The following is a 27,377-nucleotide window of genomic DNA, read 5'->3' as shown; positions in this document are numbered from 1 at the left end:
CTTAAGCTGCTTTGAGTTGATTTTTGAATGTTTTGTTTAACCTTGCATCAATATTTAATGATGCCCTTAACACCTCAATAGAAAATCTGTATGACACCATGCTTACACCAAAACATTATCTACTAACAGAAAATGTATCATGGTGATTAGGTATAAGGGATACTCAGATTAATGGCAGTAAAGAGGTCAGAGTGACCCACTGGCAGCATGGAGCATCAGATAGGCAACACTGCATGCATACCCTGTTCTCGTACAGCCACGGTACTGAAAAGGTGTGACAACATGATGTGAATACAGCCCTTCGAAAGAATGAAATTTAGGAAAAGAAAAGGTTCAGTGGCAGACCTTATTAGGTGCAATAGTTGGTCCTAGCAATGGAAAATGGCAAAATCGTGAAATCAGGACTCATACGTTAGGGACTTCTGGCAGGAATGTTTCCAACAGACAAAACTAGCAAACCCATTGTAAGTTTATTATAGAATGTTAAATAATTTGCATAAGGCACTCAAAATCCTTTAAGAGCAAGGAAAATAGAACTAGAGTAAGTTTTAAGCTACTTTAGTTTTTGGTTTCTAGTAATTTTTTAATCTGCAAATCTGATTTTAACTGTCTTTAACTGAATATTATGTTATATATATTTATCTATTTGACTTAGTAAGCTGCCTGAGCTGTCTTGCACTGGAGGGGCAAGATACAAGTATTTTAAATATAATCATTTCAGAGTGGCAAAATGAAATGCCACTTTGAGCAGTAATGGGCTGGATAAGTGATAACAAACAGACTGAATCTAAATAAGATGGAGGTGCTCATTGTAGGAAGCTGCAGTTTAGGAAATGGGATAGATTTGCCAGTTCTGGGTGGGGTTGTACTCACCCTGAAGTAACAGGTCTGCAGTTTGGGTGTACTTCTGGACTCAACCCTCTCTCTGATACCTCAGGAGGAGGTGGGGGCCAGGAGTGCTGTCTATCAGCTTTGGCTGGTTCACCAACACCACCATTTCCTGGAAGTGAGTGACCTTAAAACAGTAGCACACATGCTGGTAACTTGCAGTCTTGACATTGCAGTGCACTCTACATGGGCTGCCTCTGTACAAAGTCCAGAAACTGCAACTGGTGCAGAATGCTGCTGGTGACTGGTATCCAGGACATCCCAAGAACTACATTACTCTGGTTTTAAAAACTATACTGGCTGCCAATTAGTTTCTGGATAACTACAAAGTACTGGTTATTACCTGTAAAGTCCTTAATGGCTTGGGCTCAGGGTATTTAAGAGAGCACCTTCTTAGTTATGAGCCCCGCTGCCTACTAAGAGCATCAGGGGAGGTTTGCCTAAGGATGCCGCCGGCTCATCTGGTGGCGACTGCAAGGCGAGCCTTCTTGGTAGTTGCTCAGAGCTGTGGAAAGCACTTCTGGCCAAGGTGAGAGCTGCTTTTAGGAAAGACCTGAAGACATCTCTTCAACCAGACTTTTTAGCAGTTTTATGGTAGATATTTAATTTGAACTTTATGTTAATTGTTTTGAAATTTCTTGACTTGTTTTGTTCTAAACTGCCTAGAGAGACTTTGGTAATGGGCAGTATTCAAGTGTTAAATAAGACAGACCTCAGTCTTGTTTCAAAATCAGGCCTTCCTTACTTTAAAGATACTGGCTCACATTCAGACTCAACAGTATTTGAGTGCAGGAGTTTTACTTTAAGACTAAATTTCAGGATGACTACTCAGGAGTAATTTATTGTGCTCTCTTGATCACATCCATGCCTTTGCTTCACCAGTACTTAATAACTAGATGCTCCCCATCCATTCACATGTGCTTAAAACATGGTGGTTCATGTTAGTGTGAAGGTACAAATATTGCTGACTTCTCTCTGGCTCAAGGACAGAACAAGAGTAAGCACTGCCACCCACACAGCCTGGTTTTCTTCTCTATTTTAAAGCATAGAAAAATTTCCCTAACTTCCTGAGGCACATTTGACAAAGTAGTTCTAGACATCCTGTTACTCACATGACAGATGTGGGCCAGCTTAGTTTTCAAAACACAGGTGAGCAAAAGGATCTGGAGTTATGAAGTATTTGGATATAGGTCTCATTTTATTATGGACAGAGCTGCCAACATATCCTTCATACCATGTTGTTTCATCTATCTAGTATCAGTTCTCAAACACATCTTCATTTACTTTATCAAATATACGCCAGCAGTTACAGGACACCTAACTCCAGCCTTTCTGCTCTATAAAATATAAATAAACGGCCTTTATTTGGTGATTGAACTGTGGCTCATTGCTTGTCAAAGCTGGCAGTGTGGATGCCTTCAAGCTATCCACACTTCCTTTCCTCCAACCCAGCAAACTGGAATGCCAAGGACACAGCACGATAGCAGCAGATACCTCCCAAAGCCAGTTTTGAAATAGCCCTTGACAAGGGCTGCACATGTGTGACTGCCACATCTGGGGAAGAAAGTGGCCACTGTTCCACACACACTGAAAGCTACATTTGCATTTGCCATCGCAGGACAGCTATCCACACTACTGGAGTAAAATGCTGCAGTATGGAGAGGAAGTATGGGATGAGCTGGCAATCTGCTGCTTGTCAGCAACAAGGCCAGAGAAGATCGTGTCTGCACTGCACCGCCCCCCCCCCCCCGGCCCGGTATTTGGCCATCTTCTTCCAAAAGCCAAGATAGCCCGCTGCTGTTGAGGCTACAATAATTCAGCTAGTTCTTACCAGCCAAGGTTAAGGAGGCACTAAGATTTTTTTTTAATTGCATGGCCAGGATCTAAATCAGGGATTCTCAACGTTGGGTCCCCAGATGTTCTTGGACTTCAACTCCCATAATCCCCAACCAAAGGCCACTGGGGCTGGGGATAATGGGAGTTGAAGTCCAAGAACATCTGGGGACCCAACGTTGAGAATCCCTGATCTAAATAGTCAATTCAGATATGCCAAATGAGATTTTTTAAAAAACTTTTCATTAAATAGTCTCCCATGCCATGACAGGTGGTGGTTGTTGTTTTTAAAGAAGTCTTTAGTCTCCCTGTGGCACTGGGGGGCATATGCTGCTGTGCAAGAGACACAACCTTCACCCCTGCTCATTTAATGCAAAACCTGTTGCATTAATCCATATATTAGCTGTGTACTCTGTTTTCCTTACATTCTCTTCCCCTTCTGAGCCCAAGGATCAAATTAATATTCAGATGTCAAATCTAAAGTTATAAACAGTAATTGGAAAAAAAGATTTATTTTAGTGCAAGTTGGTCACCCCAAATATTATTCCAGCACATACATAATGGCAATTAACACAAACAGGCCTGCAGTATAGAATCAAATATTTGTCTTAGAGTAACAATGTGTTACATGTTTTCATCATCAGATTCATCCTCTTCTTTCAGAGACTCCTGTAGAAAAATAATTTTTAGAAGTCAGGTCCTATGGCTTGCTAAGGGGTTACATCCACAACTTCATAAGATGCATGTTAGTGGTCAGATATCAGGCATGGTTATTTATACCCACTTAACCAAGGTTTCAAAGCAGCACAGAAACATCTTTTCTACTTGTTTAATTGATGTTTTGACACACAGAAGGACCAATTTATCTTTTGCTAACAGCAATCAACCAAAATCTTTCTAAGAAAGGAATCAAAGGATCTCTTCCTGTCAAAAGAAAACTACAAAATATTAGATGGGGCGTCAGTAGTGAAGGATAAAAAAATAAGTAGAATGCCTCCCTGTGTTAGCCACTATATTCTGAAGTTCTAGTACTTACCTTAGCATACTTCTCTGCCTCTTCCTTAATGTCTTTTGGAACAATTTCATGTTTTCCATTGGTTACTATGGATGAGAGATTTAAAAAACCTTGAAATAAACAGTCTTGTTTACCAAGACACTACAAATTCATTTCAGCAGTCTACTCGTGGAAGTCAAACTGCTTGTTAGTGATTCCTGTCTGCAAATCATATGCCTACAGACAGGAATCAACACCTAAGAGATTTTAGGTGCTTGTAATAAGGTAAATTAGTCACTATTTGTTTCATATTAAAAGCAGCAATATTAGTGATTTGCAGAAATCAGTTAAATGTAACAGTAACAGAATAAATATTAAAGCGGTACATTACTTTCTCCAACCCAGCTGAGTTCAAGTTCAAAAGCTTTGTCTTTTACTTCATCATGGACTATGTAGATTCTGAGAAGAAACAGAAAAAGCTGCAGCCAGTGACAAATTATAAAACAAAAGTTTTATTTATAGCTTTGAAAAAAGTTCAGCCACAATGAAGAAGTTTTACAAACACTGGACCCATTGTTCAGACATTCTAAATGTGTGTGCTGACATGCACATCGCAAAATAGAGTTTCTGCTTATGCTTTGCTTCAGTTCTATTTACAATCTTAAAGATAAAGTGTGCCGTCAAGTTGAGTTCAATTCCTAGTGCTCACAGAGCCCTGTGTTTTTCTTTGGTAGAATACAGGAGATGTTCACCATTGCTATCTCCCGCACAGTATGAGATGATGCCTTTCTGCATCTTTCTATATAGCTGCTGCCCGATATAATAGCAGCGGGGATTCAAACCAGCAACCTTCTGCTTCTTAGTCAAGCCTTTCCCCGCTGCACCACTTAAGCACATCCTAAAGTCACATGCCTTGGCACCTCTGTTACTCATTAAGGAGAAGATCCCCCAAAGTACTCTTTTATAAGCCTTAGCCAGTATTAGAAGAGTTTTATATTTCTGTGTCTAAAGCCCCACACATCTTGGCTAGAACTCTTTAAGTCTCATCACCCAAATGCAGGCACAGTTTACCTGACCAGCTAGCTCCAGCCCCAAGAACAACTTTCTTGCCCTACTCGGCCAAACAAAAGCAGAGCTATCTAACGTAAGGACTGCATTTCTGAATCTGACCAAGGCCCACTGAGGTCACCTTTCTGCTCCATCTTAGTTTCTTTTCAAGTGAAAGCCAGCCCGCAAACATGGGCAGAAGGGAAGGACAAAGACAACTTACATTTTTGCAACTTCTTTAACAATATCACGGCATGTCATGTCTTTCATCTGTGAGTAAAGTGGTGAGGTAAGTCAGACGCAGGAAGCTATGTGCTGGAAAATTCTACAGCAACATCAAAAACAGTGAAGCTATCCCGCCACCAATGATGATAAATATTTGCTCAGAATATGTGTAGCTATGTAAAAATTTCAAACCTCCATTAGTATTAGCACCAGCATCTCACATACTTCTCACAGGACAGCACATACCTAAACCCAGTTTCCATCCAGTGGAAGTTTAACATCGACAGAAACCAAAACACGCACTACTTCCAGCTTAAGCCATGTATCCAATTCTTGTATTTTCTTTTGGATGTTTTGCTTCTCTACACACTTCTCCTTGGATCATCCAAGGATCAGCCTGAAATTATCCTCTCTATCTCCCCCCCATTTTTATATTAAATGCACTCTTCACACACACACACACGAACAAGAACCCACCGCTATTCACCCTGGCTTAATCCAACTGGGTCTTTTCATTTTGCTTTCTTTCCCCTTTCTCCCCAGTGTGTCCTGCCTAATAACCTAGACTGTAAGCCTACAAGCAGGGCCTGTACTTATTAGTTTATTTTTGCAGCACCTAGAAACTACAGGCAGTTTATAACACACACACTTTCATTTAAAAGACCCTTGCAAACACCACTTTAATGTCACATCTGTGTGGACTGGCCCCTTCCTATGGTTGATAACTACTCAGTTGAGGAGATTCTTGTCCCTCAAGGAAGAGGTAGTTACACCACACTGTATTCAACAATTGGACTGCCTGCTATAAGCAACTATGTTCAAACATAGGAGCTAAACTCTGCAGAGTTTGACAAGGCTCCATATAAAAATCTACATCCACATTTCTATGCTGAGCAGTTGACTCCAGTTAAGCAATGCAACTTTAAAATGAAGACCAGCACTGGACTGAACAAGCCCCTGGTAAAATCTCATGGGACTATATCAGTATCCCAGAAGAGAGACTAGAGACCAATATGAAGCTACCTGTGTCAAATCAGACAATTGGTCCATCTAGCTCTTCAAGGTACGAGGCAGAGAGAGGCCCTTTTCAGCCCTGCTACCCACAATCCTTCTGACTGGATACCAGAACACTGAAATTTCACAGGCAAAGCAAGTGCTCTACCACTGAGTTACAGACCTTCCCCCAGCCCTGATCTTGGTTGATAATGATAAAATCCCAGTTAAATACTTGGGACAAAGCTGGCATATTTGCTTCTCACAAAACTTTCCCTTAACTGTAATCCTTTTTTAAAAAATAAGGAGGGGGAGAATATTGTGGGAATCTTTTTAAAGGCCATGCCAAAACAAACTCAAGCTCTTTAACCAGTCTCCTCACAATAGAAGAACTTGGGCAATATAAATTCTGCACCAAAAAAAGTCAATTTTCGCAACCTCTAAGCATCAAATATGCATAACATATTGAAGTCCTGCTTGTGATAGGAGGACAAGGAGGTCTGAAGACTGCTGGACACTCCCCTCTCCATCCCTGGCTGCCACTGGAAGCCTTATTCAGGCCTCTTTTGAGTTTCTGGCATTCCAGCAGGCATTTTCAAGGATATCTTCATAGCCATAAAGACTATAAGGGTGCTTTTAAAAAAACAAAAATGAAAGCATAGGTTCTCAGGAAACAGAATATTAGTAGCAGTAATAATTCTGTTCCCAAGCCCATAGGCTCACTCCAATAGAATCACAGCATGTATCAGTTATTCATGAACGTGCTGCAGAAGAATGAACTTGCAAGGATGGTAGGAAACTTTTCCACTGTTCTCCTGAAAGACTTTGTGAAACAGTTGGGCTTGGGCATGCCGTGACACCCATTTCAGAGCCACTCAAGAGGCCTTTTTATTAGGGATGTGCACCAAGTTTCTTCGGCACCGGCGGGGTAGTCCTTTAAGGGCGGGGGAGGGTGCACTCACCCCTTCTGCCGCATATCCCCCGCCGGCGCTCCGTCACTTTTAAGCCCCTCGGGGCGGCAGCGTTCCACCCTGCCGCCCTGTTTTTGTCATCGGCCAGAAGTGGCCGGAAGAAGCAAGCATGCGTGCGTCCGTCGTGTGCGTGCACCCGCATGGCAGATGGGCGCGTGCACGCCCGCAACGGGTGCATGCGCGCTTGCTTCTTCCGGCCGATGACAAGAACGGGGCGGCAGGGAGGAACGCTGCCACCCCGAGGGGCTTAAAAGTGACGGAGCGCCGGCAGGGGATATGCGACGGGAGGGGTGAGTGCACCCTCCCCCGCCCTTAAAAGACTACCCCCGCCGGTGCCGAAGCACCGAAACAGCCCCCAGAGCCGAAACGTTTCGGAGGCCTCCATAATGGCCTCCCAAACGTTTCGGGCACAAGCCTACTTTTTATTACCGAACAGACTGCATTTGCTTTGCAGCAAGAGCACATTAAATGAGATGTACCACGTGAGTATGACTGTACAGGCATACCTGAAGCTTTTCGATCTCTGTCTTTGCAGCTTGCCTTGCTTTACCAATCGCAGATCCCCAGTAACCCTGGTAAAGCAAGAGAAGATCCTTCCTTTAGTAAATTTCAGACATGCCACTTAAATGAAACAACTTTAGGAAGTGCGGTAATCCAAGATCACGCACAAATACATATGCAGCCAATAGCTCCCAATGCAGAAAACGTCCAGCCTCTGCTGAAGAGATCTGTGCCAGCTTGTTGATCATATGATGAGCAAGGCTGCATTCTCTCCTTCAGACTCTATATCTGGCTCTATCCCACCTTTCCACTGGTCCCTGGAGACCAGGTACTATTCAAGCTTCTAGACTAGGGGCAGCATTACAGACTGCCAACTGGCCCCCAACCGGTTGTGCCGCGTATCCCTAGAACTTCAAACTAAAGGGCTGTAGTAGCAGAAGTGATGAGGCCAGGGCAGCAATATAACTCCCAAATCAATGCCAAGTTGGCTCAAAGGGAGGAAAGAATTCTTTTTATGGAGGGGGGAAAGGGTAATTGATGAGCAATTATGCAACCCCACCAATTTCTCCTTGCCACCCCATAGAACCTTTTCTTAGGCTGAACCAACGTAACAATGAATAGAAAGCAATGCTGCCAGTCACTTCACATTCAGGGCTGTGGAAAAGCCATGGTGGTAACAACAGTGGTAGCAGCAGCAACACAAATTGTCAGCCAAGCAAGTCTCAGTTTGGGCGGGGGGGGAGAGGGAGGGAAGGAAAAATCAGAAAGTTTTATCTCCATTCCCCACACACACCCAATCGAAACCCAACACACTTTCAGCCAAGTTGGAATGACGCTTTCCAAGAACTTTGCGTGCCACCACTGCCCCCAGCATTTAAGTCAGTGTGGCAGCAACAGCCAGTCTTGGCTGCAGTGACAGGCAAGGGGCCATCCCCATCACATGAATGTCGTGGGCAGGTTTGCCCATTGGCCAGTGGGATTCTAGTCTGAAGAAGACGATGTCATGCATCTGCTGTCCAACTCAGCTTCTGTCATCTCATTTCCTATCTGCTCCAACCTAGCAAGGGTTCTCCTTCTGCTGCCTCCAGTTTAGCCACAGCTCCCACTTCCTGCTTAGCCTGACCATGTCAGAGCGTCCAGCAAAGATCTGGCCCTTGAAGCACAGCTCTTCATGTTAGGAGGTTGCTTTGGAAAGACCTAGCATCCCCACATCACCACTACTGGCACGTTTTAAAAAATCCCATTGCTATGTTCTTCAACCTAATCTTGACAAAGCTGCCCACAATTCAGCAGTTATTAGTTTGTTATTTTAGACTCTCTACCATGTCTCCCCCCCCCCCCCCCCCGCCACTGGTGCTTCCTTTTAAAACAGTCCGGCAGGGCAGCAGCGTGCCTCCTCGGACCGGAAGTTGCCAACGTGAGTGTGCATGTTGCGATGTGTACACACGCAGCGGCAACTTCCAGGCGGAGGAGGCACCGGGGCAGCAAGGAGATATGCTGCCACCCCACCAGACTGTTTTCAAAGGCAGTGCCTTAGATCTCTTGAAAATCACTTTATAATTGCCAGTACTGTTATCTCTTTCATAAAATGTAAGTAAAAATATAATGATTTGTAGTGTGTGTGTCCCCATCCCAATTAACTCTTGGTTGCTCAGTAAAAGTACTTTACATGCTATTAGGTGGCCTCTAATGAGAGAGACCACCTCTCCTGTCTTAGGGCAAGTGAGAGGCTACAGGCAGGGATGTGCACGGAACCGGTTTGGAGGCCCTTTATGGGCTTCCAACCTGGTTCAAAAGACCAACAATTCAGCAGGTTCGAAGGTGGGGAGGGATCAATTAACATTGTTTCAGAACCAGCCAGCTTTCCTGAAGCTTGGCCTTAACCAAGCATGACTTGTGCATATTTGCACATGGTGCTTTCCCCCCCAGGAGTCACAAACACTGTTCTTTAAACAGTGTGCCTGATCTACTCTGAACTTCTATGCAAACACATGCAAGTTGCTCACTGCCTATTGTGTATCTTCCATTAATATGGACTTATTTAACAAGCTCTTCCTAAACCACACAAGCTTCACCTTGTGTGTTTGTGTAAGAGTATGACTAGAACTACGGAGGCCCAAGTTCAAATTGCCGATCACTGGGTGAACTTCGGTCAGTAATCCTCTCTTGGCCTAACTCCACAGGGATACTGTGAGTGTAAAATGGTGGCAGCAGCAGGAGGCAGGGGGGCTTGTATACTATTTGGGAAAAGGTTGAGATAGAAGAAGAAGAAGATTCTCCAGCCTCCATTTATTTAGTCATGACTCTCCATCATATTAAATCCAGTCATTTTGGGACTTTTCCATCCCGTGTGGATTGGAAGCTCTCTGGGCAGGGACTCACTTCCAGACATTCACTGTCCAATACCTAGCAGCATATTACAGGTATTATGTTTAGTACAGTTCCTTCTGCTACAGAAGTTCCCAGCAGAATGGAGACACAGAGACCTTGCAATCTATCCAAATGAGCATGAAACATACCAGTGCAGGAAGTAAGAATTCACAGCCAGTATTCTCTTCTCTTAGCGTCTATGTAAATAAGTCTTAACACTGGTAAACTACTTAAGAACACTCACATATGAAACCCCTGATGGATCGATCATGTACAGCTGGGCACCATCATCATTATCGTAAGAGCCCAACATGAAGCTAGAATGGAAAGAAATCTTGTTAGAGAGAAACTGCCAGCCAGAGATAATTATGACACAATCCCTGCATGACACAAAAGAATGTAAGTAACTCACAATTGTTTCACTGAAGCCAGCTGCTAATGCTACAAGTCATAGCCCATGATTAATGTTTGTAATCCACCCATAGTGTATTTTGATAGAGAAACGAGGGACAGTTTTGTTTTTAATGCACCACAAGCTCTGTAAATGGTTTCATACACATTGTGCTAAATTGCTACCTAAAAAGCAGTTGTATATGATCACCTACAGAATGTACCTTTGTCCTTTATCTCAAGGACATGTCTTGCATGAGTTGTCAGACATGCATCTAAAGACGTGATCGGTGACATATAGGCGCTGGTTGGATTCCTAACTTTTTGTTGGTGTTAAGATTGCCCCCACCCCCCCAAAAAAAAGATCTAGAGTTTCTATCATTCTCAAATTTGCAGAAGAAAAACCAAGAAGCCCAAGGCATTTGCTTTCAGGTCAGAAAGCAGAAGACAGTTTGAGGAGGAAAAGGGTGGCTGGAGTCTCTATCCTTGAGAGAGAAAAAGAGGGTGACCCCTATTCAGAAGGCTAAACTGGGCATGGATATTGCCAGTTGGTGGAGAATCACGAACTGAGGGCAGTGGAACTAGTCACTTACCCGGCACTAAATAGTAACATGGGGCTACACGGAGCCATTTTCAATCATGCTAATGGATATTTGAATCAAGAACTGCCCATGTTTTAATATCATTCTGCGGGGAACAAGAATTCTATGGAAGCACCTTTTAAAACAGGAGCATTCAGCTATTCCACCTGAGGAAGGCACTCTGTCAAAATAAGTCTGGCAGGATATTTTTTTGTAATAAACTCTCCACCCAACACCAGTTCAAGTCTTCCCTTCCCCCACCCCCACCCGTGTACTTTTGGTCATCTTTAGTGTTGCCCCCCTTTTCTTTTTACTTAACCTCTCAGAACCACTTATAATGAGTGAGTAACTATTCAATATACTTTCTTCATAAGCCAGGATCAAACAAGAACATGCTTCCCAACTCCAGAACTCTTCTGCAAGGCTACTATTTTGGTCCTGTATCTAGTGACAAGGAATAAATTAGTGTTTTAAGCTTGTGTTTTATATCACTATCCTCTTTTTACTAAGGATGTGCACGGAACTGGCAACAGCCCGTTCGGTGGTGGGGCGTGTGTGTTACCTTTAAGGATCAGGGAGGATGACCTTACACTGCATGCCCCCACACCCAATTGTGTTTCCCCCGCCAGCGCTGTGTTAAAAACCAGTCCCGCAGGGCAGCAACATACCTCCTTGCCATCCCAGTGCGTGTTGGTTATCATCATCATCATCATCATCATCATTTCAATTTCTATACCGCTCTTCCAAAAATGGCTCAGGGTGGTATACATTGCACTCATGAACTGGGTACATCCGGTCCGACGTGCACCCGGGCGGCAAAGAGACAGTTTTTTAACACAGCACTGGCAAGGGAAAATGCAGCGGGTGGGTTTAGGGCACTCCCCGATCCTTAAAGGAACCCCCACCCCCACATTTGAACTGGTTCGAATGCCAGTTTCCGAACCAGTTCAGCGTTCTAGGAATAGAGCACCGAACTGGTTTGTGAAGATCCCTACTTTTTTCTGCTTCAGAAGGTTATCATCTGGACAGAATCTTTGATGGCAGGGTGTGCTATAAGGTACAACAGAACAAATAAAAGCTCATACCTGCAGCCAAAAGGTCTAACCGCACTGTATAATGTGTAGGCATGTACATACATAGCCACTCTGTCTGCAAGATGCTATAGGAAGGTTAAAAAAAAAAGGGAGGAAGAATTTTAGAGCACTGCAACAACAGGTAATCCTGTCTCACTTTAAAAACAGAAGCTTTTTTGGTCAAAGAATCTGAGGTATACTATGTGTTTCATGAGTTGTATTAACAGCAGTGTCCCCTCAAAAAAACCCAAACAAAGAAACAAAAACTTACTTTCAATGGAATATTATAGCCATAGTTGGATCTAAAGTTGGAAGCCTCCTCCCTTGCTATGTCAGCCAAAGACCGTGCATCAGCCAGGAGCCCTGCTACTGCCTGAAATAAAAGATCACCATCTCAGATTAAAGCCGCAATCCCAGGGCCTCTGCATACCAATATCTCCACGTCTCATTCCAGCATTATCCTTTTCACCAGACACGTGATTATTAAGCACGTTTCCAGAACTGGTCAAACTAGCATTTCCACCTCCAGAAGCGGAGGCCTCAAGTTCGTCTTCCTGGTTACAAGCTAAAAGTTACAAAGCTGCATTATCCAAGAAGCCATTTAACAATGCCATAACCACTATATCAGCCAGGTCATGTGATCATAACAAAAGCATGAAACTCCAGGCACCGACTCACCATTCCAACATGACGATCTACATTAAAGAGCCGCTTATTGGAACCTTCTTCATACAGTTTGGACAGGACAAGTTTTTCTACTCCAAAGACTACGCCATCTTTACACCGTATCCCAATTGCTGTACTGAAAAGTACCCACAGCACAGTCATCAATTCACAGCATTTATTTTATAGGAATTTTCAGTCACATTTCCTATGAGAAGGTGCTCAATAAAACAAAGGATACAGTTTTAAACCATCCATTTTTAAAGCAATCACGTTAATTAAAAATACCCAGCTACTTCTAAAAAAAGGAGCAAATTCAACCAATACCTGTACATATAAGAGAATCATCAACTGAAAGCGAAACACTAATAATGAGGTGGCAACTAGGCATATGCCTTTGGAATAAAAACATTCAATTGTTTGTTCTTCATCCTTCCCGAACAGCAGAGACCACTGTTCCGTCTAAGGCGTGCGCACGCTCACAAGTTTTTGGATGTCCGCTCAGTTCAATTTAGATCCCGCTCAGGTTGAATCAGGAAGGCACCCTTCTGAATGCAGGTGCGCACACACTGCCTTGATACTGCCACCCAGAACAAAACTCATTCCGCACAGAGATGAAAAAAACTAGAGGGACCACTGGCAGAGACGCTTTTTACAGAAAAGTGTGGATACCACAGGAATATGCCTTTTGCCATAAAAGGTGGCAAGATGGGAGGAACAGACCAATCAATTCTAGACAGGTGAGCTCACGATTACTCCCTTCAGCCCCAGGTTCAAAAGTATGAAGAAGCTGCCTTTGAGTCGGAACCGTAGTTCATCTAGCCAAGCAGGACTTGCTTTTGTGTAAGCATGTATACGATCAAGCTGTACAGCTGCAGTCTCTAACTTATTTAGCTGGAAGTGAAGTGGACTGAATGTCTTTCAAAGTAAATTGGCTGAAAAAGTGACTTCATTCTCTTTGTGTGTAAGTCTCAATGGATTCCCAAGTGCTGAACCCAAATGCAGATAGGGAGCTCAGTGTGGAGAGCACCCTTGGCATGGTTCAAGGTTCCATCCCTGGTATTGCCAGTTAAAAGGCATCTTGGACTGCAGACCTAGGAGTCACCTTTGCCGAAGACCTTGGGCAGCCACTGCTACTCAACTCACTGAGTAGCACTGAGATAGGTGGATCAAGGGTCTGACAGTTACCAGGCAGCTTTGTATATCTGTGCTCCCATTTACTCTTTGTCCCTGTAAAACCATCTTTTGTTTCAGCTCCTCTCATTATTATATTCAAATGGTAAAAGATGAACACAGATCTTACTCTCACCTGCTGTTCTCCACAGCTTTCATAGCATATTCCACTTGAAATACTCTGCCATCAGGAGAAAATGTGGAAGCAGACAGATCATACTGTAAAATGAAAGCACATACTTTTAAGTTTTTCAAAGAACAGCTGGAACAAGGAAGCAGGAGAATTGGAATCTGTCGATTTTACTGCATGTCTAAATGTTTAAATAAGGATTGTGAGAACTTTTCTCACTAAAATCTCAAAACGTTTCTCTAATTGTTTAAGTCTCAAATATTCAATATTTATGCTCTGCCTACCACACATATATGAACATGGAAATGCAGTATTCTGCCCAATAACTGGAATGTTAGGGCACTTCATCTATATGAAGCTGCCTTACTTCTGAGTAAATATTCTTTGGACTCCACTGATGAGTCCCACCAAGTCCAATGGGATTTCTCCCTAGTAAGAGCACTTAGACCGCTGGCCCAACTATCCCAGGATCACCTATTCTGACTGGCAGTATAAAAACTCCTTACATGTCTTTACAGATGGAGAGACACAAACAGCTATTCATGTTTTGAAACAAAAATACATTTTATGTCGTTAACTTCAAGTCATGGCCCTGAGGTAGCTTGGCACGATTCACAGGCAGTCAGCTGACTATTAAAATGTTTGTAGCATCTGTTAAATAGGACAAGCCATGTCTCATTCTCACCTTCTCATACAGCAAACTGCAAGTTTTTATGCCAGACAGGGTGGATAAAAATCAATGGTTTTCTTTTTCTTTTTTCTTTTTAAATCAGTTTTAAAAGTTTAAATTAGATGTTTAAATTTTCTTAAAACAATTTATTAAAAATGAATGAATGAAGGTAAAATGTATCATCAATAGTAATCATAACCTCTAATTATATTCTATGCACACACTTGTTAAAAAGTATATGGAGGTGTGAAAACAGATCTGATCAGTCTTATTCTGCAGGGGCATGCATGCAAATGGGCACGTGCACACACAGTTAAGCCCTTACCTCTCTGTGGAAAGACAGAGAAGGTCAATTAATAGAGGATTTGAGAAATTGGAGTAGATCAGAGAAGGGAGAAGTCTGGATACAAATGCACGGGACAGGGGAGAGCAACAGAAAGTGAAACAAAAAGTGTACAAAACATATTCATGCAGTCCCGAGGAAATTATTTTTTTTAGCGTACCCTCCATTATAGAAAGAAAGCACCTTTCATGACAGCAAGCCATAAAAGAGACCCCATTTGCAAATATTTCAATCAAGTTCCTATACCAGTGGGTAAGACAGGCATGCATGCAAAATGCAGACAGTGCAACCAAGACATACAAGGTCTGGTTGCCCAAATGAAGCAGCATAATGCAAAGTGCTCCTGCTCTGAAGACACTAAAAGGAGCATGTCTGAACATGCAAGTGTGTATCCGCTTTGGTACTAAATAAGAGGAGCAAATCATCATCCCATTTTTTGAAGAAGTTTAATCTGAAAAAAATCCAGAATAAATTATTGCTTCATAGTGTATAGTTTGCATCTACCATCTAAAAATGAAACCTACATCTATTTCTGAGTAGTGATGAATAAGTATCGAATCAGACAATACATTTTAATAGAAAATAACTATTAAGTTATTAAGAATCTTCTTGACTAGTGATTTAAATTGTGATTTAACTCATTAAATTGAGCCGTCCTGAGAAGTAATTGAAATCAAATCCGCCCTGATTCCACCATAAATGTAGCTGATTGAAACAGGAAAAGGCTACTTATTTTATTTGATTCATGCCACCTTTCTTCAGCAGGTATGAAAACAGAGCACTGACATAACACTAAGAACCAATCTATGCTCTGGTCACTGTCAAATGGCAAACAGCTATCTCCAGGGAAGTATGGCTGCAATGCTGAGCTCTTTTTAGAACAAATCCTGTTCATTTCCAAACAATGCTTATAATAAAGGGACATCGTGCTGTTACTTTTGCAAAATACACACACACCACAGCCAATGTGGTCTTTGGTGCCTACTTGTACTAGTCAAGAGCAACCTCTGCTGGTCAACAAAGAACTGCAACATGCGACTAACTTTGAAAGAAATATTCCTGAGCTACAACTCTTGCATGTTATGCAATGGCAAGGCCAGCTTCAACATGTGCCAAATGTTAATCCAAACAATTATTATACCATACATTGATATTATATCTGATAGTCTTGAGATGAACAACCTCCAGATTTGACTTCTGCAATGAGCTCCATGTGGGGCTGCCTTTTTATGTAGTCTGGAAACTGCAGTTGGTCCAGAATGCAGCAGCCAGATTGGTCTCTGGGTCATCTTGGAGAGACCACATCACCCCTTTGTTGATAGAACTACACTGGCTGCCAATAGGTTTCCAGGCAAAATACAAAGTGCTGGTTATAACCTATAAAGCCCTAAACAGCCTAGGCCCTGGGTATTTAAGAGAACATCTTCTTCATTATGAGCCCCACCACCCACGGAAGTTGTCTGGCAAGGTTTGTCTCCAGTTGCCCTCAGCTGGCGGCCACACGGGGATGGGCTTTCTCGATTGCTGCCCCAGACTGTGGAATGCGCTCCCTGCTGAAATTCGACCCTCCCCATCTCTGACAATTTTTAAAAAGCACTTGAAAACCCACCTCTTCATCCAAGCTTTTTCAGCATTTTAAATTTTTAAGTTTTAATCTCTTTTGACTTTTAGATTGTCTAAATTTTAAGATTGTTGTGTATGTTTTAACTGTTTTATGTTGTTGTTAACTACCCAGAGATGAAAGTTTGGGGCAGTGTACAAATTTGACAAATAAATAAATAAAATAAAGGCCTATGCACTCCTAAATTGGCTGGCCCAAATCTCACCTAAAACCCCAAGCCCAAACTTATCAGAAAGAGTTACCAGATGCTAGAAGTTGGAGTTTGCATCAGTACACACGAGTCATTGTCTGTTACAATCAAAGTTTGCTTTAAGTTGCTCATTGTTAAGTTGCTAAAAGATTACCCTATGTCTTCCAAGAATACATTTATCCTAAAATTGATGAATGTATTGGTTGAGATACTATGACATTTCTGAAAAACCACTAAACTTACAGCTGAAGTAGATGAGGCAACAGATCTGTAATCAGATATCCAGGTGTTTTTTTTATTTCAAAGAAGCTAAAAGCAGCTGTGGGAGGGGCCAGAAGCCAACTGGGGCCACAATGCCAGGGAGGTTAACTTTCCCATCAAGGATGTGCCAACGTGATTTGATGTCCAGATCACAGCATAATCCCTTTAAAACTGAGGGCTTCCACAGCCCCTTTAACACGGAGGAGAGCAGGTCCATCCCTGCTTCTCCTCCACTCACCACTATTGCCATACTCATTATGCTTCCCCAGCACTGGCAGTGCTCCATGCAAATGGCCGCTGCACATGTGCAGAGGCCATGTGTGTGCCAGCACCACATGGGAGCAGCTTCGGGGGGGGCTCTGGAATGCTCTCCCGGTGGCTATTCACTCCTTGGTCTCCATCACAGCTTTTAGAAAGAGTGTAAAATCTTGGCTTTTTGACCAGCCTTTAATTTGATTGTCTCTGCTGCTGCTCTTTGTACTCTGTATTGCTTTTATGCTTGATTTAAATTTTTAATCAGATTTGTTTTATATTTTTAGCTTAATATTTTAATTGTGTCTTTTTTACAATCTTGTTTTTAAATTTTGCTGTAAACTGCCTTGGGATTGTTTTACTGAAAGGCAATATATAAATTTAACAATAAATAAAACCCTGCTAACTGGGCAAAGAGGCACCTTTTACCGTGGCGATTCTCTTTATTTAGCAGGGGGAGAGTAACTGGCCCTCTCCACCCCCAGCACAGGACCTCCAGTGACTCTGCTGGTGTCTTATCTTATGTTTCTTTTTAGATTGTGAGCCCTTTGGGGACAGGGATCCATCTTATTTATTTATTGTTTCTCTGTGTAAACCACCCAGAGCCATTTTTGGAAGGGCGGTATAGAAATTGAAATAATAATAATAATTAATAATAATAAAATAACCACCGGCCAAGCCGATAGTGCAGGGGGCGGGCGGGGGGGGGGGGGTGTGTGCCGCAAGTACAGCAATGGCAAGTAGAGGAGGAGCAGGGACAGACCTGCTCCCCTCCCTGATATTGTGCTGCAATTCAGATGTTGAATCATGTTTCGAGCACATCCCTACTTTCCACATCATTTTCCTGATCTAAATCATGGAATTCCCCGCAGCTATTTACTGTGAAAGAAGGAAATGTGCCTAAACACAGTAAGCAAGAACTGGGAGCAACACAGTCTTTTTCTGCTTCCTCTATCCACAAACTCATATGTTTATTAGCATATCAAACAAAACACCAAATGTGTCATCTGATATGCCAATAAAGCCAGAAATGGATCAGTAAGCCAGGAACAGAACCATAAGGTTTGGCTTCCCAAAGTTATCATGGAGGAAAAGGAGTGAGATATGTTACCTGCAGCATCATAAACCAGGCTTTGATCAGGAATGGAAATGTGAAAGTATTAGAATATATATATATTTTTTTTAAAAAACGAGCAGAATCGTGTTTCTTTTAAAAATTGAATTAAATAATTGCTTGGACACATTTAACATACTTTTTTCCTGCTATACAGCCCAATCAGAGTTCTGAGCCCTGTACAACTGGTAAAGGCATTTTAATTTTCCCAACATTTGATGATTTTCAAAAAACAAATCTGTTTTAATGCTACTATTCTAAGCTGACACATTTATTTCTCATGGTTGGACTGTATTATTTTGTATTGTTCCTGTGAAATATACCACTGATACTTACTGAAGGTCAGCATATGCAATTTATAAGATAATATATGCCTAACCAACCTCAAAGGGTTGTTGTGAGAATATAACGATGTGCAACAATCTGGGCTCCTTGCAGAACGGGCAGGAGACAATTAATTAATTAGTTAGAATATATAAGCAGACAGAACTTTTATTTATCTTTGTAGGCTAGTACAGGGTTTCTCAAACTTGGGTCCCCAGAAGTTCTTGGACTACAACTCCCATCATCCTCAGGGTGATCATGCTCAGGATCCCCCTGAGGATGATGGGAGCTGTTGTACGAGGACCCAAGTTTGAGTACCTCTGCTTAAGTTTTTAAAAATTCTTGCGAGTAGATTACATAGCGCCAGGCAACCTCCCTCCCACCCACCGCATCTCCCTTCCCGGGCATCTCCCCCCCTCCTCCACCCCCCCGCTTTCGGTTTCCCAAGTGACTCAGCACGCGCACAACCAGCGCCAGGCCCCTCCCCAACGAGAGAGAGGCGGTGACGTCGAGGAGAGCGCGCGCTCCCTCGCAGACCCCGTATATGGCAGAGACAGGGGGGTGGGGGCAAGAGCCGAACCTCTCCCGCCGCCGCCACAGTTCCATCCACAAGCGCTGGAGGAGCTCTGCTACCTTCACTCGCTCCCCCTTAGGCTCACTTACCCCAGTGCCGATGGAACTCATGGCGTAAGGAACCCGAGAGCGAACAGAGGAACCGTCCTACCGCCGCACCGGCCTCTTTTCCCCCCACTCAGGCTGTCACCCACTCGCTGTTCCTCGGTACCAGCCAACAACGAGGACAACCATTGGACCTCACTTCCGATTCCCTAGCCAATCAGCTCTCACGCTGGAGTGTGAAGGGGAAGAGGCGGAGTCACCGTGTTGTGCGCGCGCGTTCACAAAAGATCGCCGAGTCACTGGGCGTATGGTCCGTACGTGCGCGTGCGATAGTGGTGACATAAGCATTCCTTTCCAATGTACTAAGGCTATCTCTGGGAAACGTTGCTTCGTAGTGCCCGGCTAGCTCAGTCGGTAGAGCATGGGACTCTTAATCCCAGGGTCGTGGGTTCGAGCCCCACGTTGGGCGCAGCTTTTTGTCACTGCAGGGTTGTTGTTTTTTTTACAAAATAAATTTTTGTGACCATTTTTTCTTTCTTTCACTAGTTTGCAAAGAGAATACAATTCAATCGAAACTTACTTATTCTCCCTTTTTACTCCTTTTGAGTAAAATTCGTTTGAACAACTCTCATTGAACCAAGTGAGTATTAAAGTAGCGTCACGGTACATTTTCTGAGCAATAGACGCATGCAGCCATGCAAAAGGTAAAGCCTCCTACATTTGTCAGTCATCATCGTTTTTGTTCTGTATGAGTGGAAAGGAGGAATGCTTCGCTGGGGATGAAGTTTGCCATCTACAGTTTGTGTAAGGACTTGTCACGAAAATCTGCCACCCACTTAACGGGGGGGCACCTTTACAGTCAATCGAAAATAATTAATGGATCCATCTCACCAAGTAACTGACTAAATATTGCAACCCGAACTTTTTTAGCAATATGCTTTAGGCCGGAGGAATATAAGCAGAACCCTAACACTATATGTGTAATCTTGATGTACCGTAATCCTTACAACCACCACCACCTTGTAAGGGAAGTAGTATTCTCCATATTGCAGCTGAGGCTGAGAGGGAGTGGCTTCTAAAGTCCACCTACTAGTAAGTGAGTTTATAGCGGAGGTAAGAACTGGGGGAAGAGCGCTGGTCTTGCGATAGCACACATGATTTGTCCCCTTCGCTAAGCAGGGTCTGCCCTGCCGGTTTGCATTTACATAGGAGACAACATGGTGTGAACACTCTAAGATATTTGGGGCTGCTCTGGGAAGAGCAGAAGGTTCCAGGTTTCCTCCCTGGCAGCATCTCCAACATAGAGCTGAGAGAGAGAGAAACTCCTGCCTTACATATCCTTGGAGAAGCTGCTGTCAGTCTGTGTAGACATTCCTGAGCTTAGATGGACCAATGGTCTGACTTGGTAGAAGGCACCTTCTTCTGTTCCTAAGATGGAAAATGAGGGGGATTCTAATTCATAACTCAGTCTCTTAGCAATATGCTACATCAGCCCTCGGAAGTAAATAAAACACCATTCCAGTTGGCCGTTCCCCTCTGGAATCTTTTGTTTTTCCAAAGCATTTCATCAACGTTGCAATTGAAACAAATTTATTATTCCACTTTATACCCTCTTCTCCAGATTTTAAAAAAAACTTCTCAAGTCACCTTACATTTTGTTTTTTAAAAGCACCATAATACAGCAGAGGTTCCCAACCTTGAGTCCCCAAGATATTTATGTTTTATCTGTCACATTTTGATATTGTTGGACTACAGCTTCCATCATCCCCATTCTGCCATGCAGCCACTGTGGCTGGGGATAATGGAGATTGTCCTACAATAGGTTGGGAACCCCATCATAGAGTGGAATAAAACAGAAATAAAACTGGTTAAAATTGATCTCAAAGATCAGGCAAATACACAAGTGTTTTCCAAGCACCAAAACATGGCATTGGGCAAGCCTCCTTAGGGAGAAGACCAGATATGGTGCACCACCATTAAGATGAACCTGAATGGGTGGTTCATTTCCTATTCTTACCAGTAGATGCTGCTCCTGATCCAAATAAATTAAGGGCGGGTTAAGTCACAACTCTGATACAAAGTTCTCACAGATAACACTATGGCTGCAATCCTTTGAACATTTACTTGAGAGTAAGCCCAACTGACCTCAGTAGGACTTATTTCCAAGTAAACATGAATAGGGCTGCATTGGTTTTTCACATATGGGGCTTGGCTTTAAATCCCCTCCTTTCTTCATGTGGCTTTTCCCATTGGGAAGTTGGTGGCCAGCAAAAGCCATAGATCGTGATCCCTAGAATCGTGGATGATATCTTCTGTGTCCATTTCTGACCATTCTTTCAGCTCATCTATCCATCCCTTCCTCCTCCTCCTTCCTCTTTATCTTTTTCCTGCTAGCTTTCCTTCTAGCATCATTAGTGGTATATGATATTTTATTTCTCTTAGAATATGTCCACAATGCTCCAGTTTATGTCTCTTGATTGTCTGTATTATTAGTTTATGGGTTATTGCTTTTCTGAAATACTTCTTCATTTGTTCTGCTGGTCCGTTTAATCTTGAATATTCTTCTGAGACATCACATCTCAAAGGCTTCCAGTTTTTTATTGTGCTTCTTTCTTGATGGTCCAGGTTTCACATCCATACAGGAGAAGAGACCAGATCAGCAGCATAGGGAGGCTGGCAGTGGCCTGTTGGCAGCCGCTGCCGTGGCCCCCTGGCCACATACCCCGCATCTGACATCCGATGCGGGGATCCAGCTAGCCACGCCCCCACATCTGACATTAAACGCAAGGGTGTGGTCTCCCTCCCAAATGGGGCTGCACGGCCCTGTTTGGAAGGGAGATTGGCTCGCGCTGCGTTGGGCAGCGCGGGCCAGAGTGACTCTCCCTGCCTTAAAGGCAGGGAGAGCCGTTCCAGCCCTGCTGCCAATACAGCACAGGCCGATCTCTTTCCTAAATGGGGCTGCATGGCCCCGTTTGGGAGGGAGATCGATCGGCCCTGCTGCATTGGCAGCGAGACCAGGAGCAGCTCTTCCTGCCTTTAAGGCACTCCAGCCACACCGCTAACAGTGCGGACCGATTTTGACTCCAAATGGGGCCACACGGCACTGGGCACTGAAATAATGCCCCCCATGTCTGAAGTCAGATGCGGGGGGCATGTCTGGGGCCATGCTTGCGGCCCCTGATTGATGGTGGCCCTGGTTCTTTGAACCCGTTCACCCAATGGTGGCTCTGCCCTGGACCAGATGTAGCATTTCATCATTCTGATTTTGAGTTGCAAATCTAGTTTACTCTCGCAGAGGAAGATCTTCACTTGATTAAATTCTGTTCTTGCTTGTCCTGTGCAGCTTCGGATTTCTTTTCTTTGTTATCATGATAAAAGTTCTTCTCTAGATAACAATAATTTCCTACGTGATCTAGATTCTTGTTATTGCACTGTATTTTGAGGAGAGCTCTCATTTTGCTTATACACATTGATTTAGTCTTTGTATATTTATTTTAAGGCCTATTTCTTCGCTTTTTGTTGCTATTTCTATGACTAGGTTTTGTAGATCTTCATGGGAAGTAACTAAAATGACTGTGTCATCAACATATCTTAGGTTGCTAATGCTGACACCATTTACTTTAATTCCCTCATCCCTTTTGACTTAGGCAATTTGTATTATTTTCTCTGAATAGAGATTAAACTGGGTGGGAGAGAGGATGCATCCTTGTCTGACTCCTCTTTTAATATCTCTCCAGTATATTTCTTCTTCTCCAATTTTTTTTGTTCCAATATGCGTCCTTTATAACATTAATATCTCTTATACCAAGTCCTATTCTATATAACATCTCTATTAGATTGTTGTGCTTGACTCTATCAAATGCCTTTTCATAGTCAATAAACCATAGAAAATTGGTATATTCCTCTCAAGTGTTGCTTTTTCAGCAATTTGTGTTCCTCCTCCTAAGAAAATGTAAACACTTGGATTGGCAGGGATGTCTTTAATTTCTTTTCTAAATGATTTTAGATTTAATTCTTTTTAAAAGATTGTTGAGCAGGTGGTAGCTTTTCAAAGCAGAACTACTCATTTGTTGGCAAATATGCCCTCTCCTGTTTTAGCCAAGAACAAACAAAGGCAGGGTAAACATGGAGGGAATGAGAGAGAGAGAGAGAGAGAGAGAGAGAGAGAGAGAGAGAGAGAGAGAGAACTCTGCTCCCTAACCAGCCCAGCCTACTGTGTAGCACCCATTAAACAAATAGGCATTAAGCAAGCTGGCTAACAGCACCAAGGCTGTCCTTTTGCTGGCTCTTGGGACTGGTTAAGTTTGGTGTAGTATCGGTGTTTAAGCCGATTTTATGCCTGCAATTTCTTTGATTTCATTTAGCTTCTCTTATCCTCCAAACCAGGAGTTTCCAACAAGGGGTACTAGTAACCCTAGGGGCTCCCATGGGGTGCTCAGAGCTCTTTTGCCTCCCGATGCTGCTGTCATGCTATATGTTCCCTGACTGAGGATCACTGGCTTAAACCTGATGTGTTCACTGCAGAAAGGGAGGGAGGAGGGTGAAGTTCCTCCTCCTCTGCTCCTGATTGGCTGGCTGCGTGCTGAAGCTCAGCATACTCACCATCCCCTCAGTCTGACTGACAGGCTTCAGAAAACTAGCATGGAGTACACCCATTTAGGAATGTGCAGGTTGCTATTCAATCAGCAATTTGCAGCACAGTCCAGGCACCTTTAAAAGCTAGGAGAGTAGGTCCATATCTGCTCCTCTGCTGCTCACCACAGCTTCCTGCAGCAGCAGCTAAGCACCCCTCCTGCCCACCAGCTGCCTTCACCGTGCATGGGAGGAGGCCATGTGCATGCTGTGGCATGAGAGGGCAGCTGGGAGAGTGTTGCCAATGGGCATGGGCTCTGTGTGTGTGTGTGTGTGTGTGTGTGTGTGTGTGTGTGTGTGTAGGAGGGAAGCCACCCCAGCAGGAAGCTGTGGTGAGCAGCGGAGGAGCAGGTAAGGGCCTGCTCTTCTCCTTTTTAAAGGTGCCTGGGCTATGCTGCGAATAGCTGATTGAATCTAGATTTGTGCACATCCCTACTCACATTGAAATTGACAGGACAAATAAACTTGTCCCATTAATTTCAGTGGGTGTACATAGGAACATCACTCTTAGGAACATAGGAAGCTGCCATATACTGAGTCAGACCATTGGTCCATCTAGCTCAGTATTGTCTACACAGACTGGCAGCAGCTTCTCCAAGGCTGCAGGCAGGAGTCTCTCTCAGCCCTGTCTTGGAGATGCCAGGGAGGGAACTTGGAACCTTCTGCTCTTCCCAGAGAGGCTCCATCCCCTAAGGGGAATATCTTCCAGTTCTCACACATCAAGTCTCCCTTTCATATGCAGCCAGGGTGGACCCTACTTATTTAAGGGGACAAGTCATGCTTGCTACCACAAGACCAGCATCTAGAGTAACACACATACGCATACACACACATACATCTCTATGGGATACCTGAGCCGAAGGTTTGCAACAGAAGGAGCACACTGGTTTAAAAAGACTGGGATGACCGTGCTGCTTGCTCCTCCAGCCCCTTGGAGCATTGCCGCCACCTGAGCAGTGCCCTGATTGGTTTAGTGCTGTGAGGGCGGGGCTTGCCACTTACAGCCTATATTTCGAGATGTGTGGCAGTGAATGGAATGCAGTGCCTCATTGGTCAGCATCATGGTTCTGTCACAGTGACCTCCTAAGAGTGTTGTGTGTCATTGCCGAGGGCTGCTCAGCTGTCATAGCAACAAACTGACTCCAGTCTGCTAGCTGACAATCTCAAGACAAGACAATCTCAAGACAAGAGCTGCTTGTTGGCTGGCCAAACTGGTGGAAACCACACAATATTTCCTGTAATGTGAAATTGCAGCACCTGGAAAACATCTGCTAGCTATGGTGGCAAAAACTGACTTTGGTCTTTTGCTTTGTAGCCACCAAAAAGGCTGCGAGTCCTTTTTAAAAAGCTGTGAGGACTTTGCCAGAGTATGTGTCAGTCCTTGGAGGTGATCCTCCATAGAAAAAAAAAGCCTTGCATCTCAGAACAAAGTATCAAGTCCGTCATAGTTTTCAGCAAAAACTAGTAGCTAGTGTCTCAGGCAGGTATATAGTCTGGAAGAGTGCCCGCGTACGTAGGCGTGTCGGGGACTTCTGGCCATATCCGGCCAACGGGGGCAACGGGGCGGCAGGGAGGTACGCAGCCACCCCGATTAGCTCTCTAAACAAAGGACGCCGGGGGGGGGGAACCCTCCCCCGCTCTTAAAGTGGCACCCCCGCCACCTTTGAACCGCCCTAGCCTATAGCCCTCCGACTAGTAGCCGTTGATAGACCTCTCCTCCCTGAAGTTATCCAAACCCCTCTTCAAGCCATCCAGGTTGTTGGCTGTCAACCTGGATGTGCTGCTCTTGCTATTCAACCATTTATGACCATTCTTCCTGTCTTAGGAACATAGGAAGCTGCCTTATATGGAATCAGACCATTGGTCCATCTAGCTCCGTATTCCCCACACTTCCTAGACTCAGTCCAAACCCCATCTCTCATTCTCAGTGCCCTGCAATTTAATGTTCATGGCTAAAATAAATAAAATAGGAACATAGGAAGCTGCCTTCTACTGAGTCAGACCATTGGTCCATCTAGCCCAGTATTGTCTACACAGACTGGCAGCAGCTTCTCCAAGGCTGCTTGGAGAGGAGAGCTGGTCTGGTGGTAGCAAGCATGACTTGTCCCCTTAGCTAAGCAGGGTCCACCTGGGTTGCATATGAATAGGAGACGTGATGTGTGAGCACTGCAAGATATTCCCCTCAGGGGATGAAGCCGCTCTGGGAAGAGCAGAAGGTTTCAAGTTCCCTCCCTGGCAGCATCTCCAAGACAGGGCTGAGAGAGAGTCCTGCCTGCAACCTTGGAGAAGCTGCTGCCAGTCTGTGAAGACAATACTGAGCTAGATAGACCAATGGTCTGACTCAGTATATGGCAGTTTCCTATGTTCCTAAGGCTGCAGGCAGGAGTCTCTCTCAGCCCTGTCTTGGAGATGCTGCCAGGGAGGGAGCTTGGAACCTGCCTGCCTGCAAGATGTGGGTGCTCTACCCAGAGGGCTCATACATGTAGTCACCCATTCAGATGCAAACCAGGGTGGACCCTACAAAGCAAAGGGGACAGTTCATGCCTGCTACCACAAGACCAGCTCTCTTTCATAAATAATGCATTCCCTGACCCTTTCAGCTAGTAGTGACCATTAATAATTCTTAGGCAGGAACTTTAATCTGTTTAATTGACTGGTTAATCAACCTAAGCTTTAGCTGATTAGTCGGTGTTGACTCCTGGCACCCAAAGAGCCCTGTGGTTGTCTTTGGTAGAATACAGGAGGGGTTTACCTTTGCATCCTCCCGCGCACTACGAAATGATGCCTTTCAGCATCTTCCTATATTGCTGCTGCCCGATATAGGTGTTTCCCATAGTTTGAGAAACATACCAGTGGGGATTTGATCCGGCAACCTCTGGCTTGCTAGTCAAGTCATTTCCCGTTGTGCCATTAGGTGGCTTTAGTCACCAGGGGAAGGATATAATTAAAATCATTGCCACACATTGTCAGGAGCTGAGCTGGGGCAGCAGTCACTAGAGGGCACAAGTCCAGAGCCAAGACTGGGAGAGCCAGGAACACACTGAAGGTCATGCCAAGTAAACAGTCAAGACAAGCCATGGGGTCAGAATCGGGGATAAGCCAGAGATCACACCAAGCAGACAGCCAGAAGACACACGCACATCCCAGAACCAGGGGTCCCCTGATTCTAAGATACAGGGCTGGATTATTATGATGAGGCCTAGCTATGTCCATCTTAAAAGGCCCCAGGATTAAAAGGCCTTTGTGGCCGGAGGTAATAGGGATTCTAGTCCAACAAACATCTGGGGACCCAAATTTAGACACCCCTGCCTTAAACTGTAATTAATGTGATTCCCCCTAATGATTCCTAAACTAAAGATTTAGTTGATTCATCTACCATTTAAACTGATTAAAGCCTACACCCTTACTTATTTTTAATGGTCACTAAAAATGAATTCTGAATAATTATTAATTCACTCTGGTCTTGTGGTCTCTTGCTACCACAAGATCAGAGAGCTGGGCTAGTGATAGCAAGCATGAA

At 44.0% G+C, this 27,377-nt stretch overlaps 1 protein-coding gene and 1 non-coding gene across 2 annotated transcripts; one reads left to right on the top strand and one right to left on the bottom strand.

Moving 5' to 3' along the window:
* Nucleotides 1-3,217: 3,217 nt before the first annotated feature.
* On the bottom strand, nt 3,218-19,438 carry PSMA3 (proteasome 20S subunit alpha 3). Its single transcript, XM_053285840.1, has 11 exons — nt 19,271-19,438; nt 13,839-13,921; nt 12,545-12,668; nt 12,138-12,239; nt 11,879-11,952; nt 10,067-10,139; nt 7,458-7,523; nt 4,986-5,032; nt 4,107-4,174; nt 3,758-3,822; nt 3,218-3,390 (listed from the first exon to the last, which is right to left on the bottom strand). The coding sequence occupies exons 1-11, from the start codon at nt 19,289-19,291 to the stop codon at nt 3,346-3,348; spliced, it is 768 nt and encodes a 255-aa protein (XP_053141815.1). The 5' UTR covers nt 19,292-19,438; the 3' UTR covers nt 3,218-3,345.
* A 183-nt stretch (nt 19,439-19,621) lies between these two features.
* TRNAK-CUU (transfer RNA lysine (anticodon CUU)) lies at nt 19,622-19,694 on the top strand. Its single transcript has one exon. It is a non-coding gene; the product is annotated as a tRNA-Lys (tRNA).
* The last annotated feature ends 7,683 nt before the right edge of the window (nt 19,695-27,377 follow it).

The sequence above is a fragment of the Hemicordylus capensis genome, chromosome 1, assembly GCF_027244095.1.
Source record: "Hemicordylus capensis ecotype Gifberg chromosome 1, rHemCap1.1.pri, whole genome shotgun sequence".
Classification (NCBI taxonomy): domain Eukaryota; kingdom Metazoa; phylum Chordata; class Lepidosauria; order Squamata; family Cordylidae; genus Hemicordylus; species Hemicordylus capensis.
The sequence above is the reverse complement of the archived record's forward strand: the minus strand, read 5'-3'. Positions and strand labels throughout refer to the sequence as shown.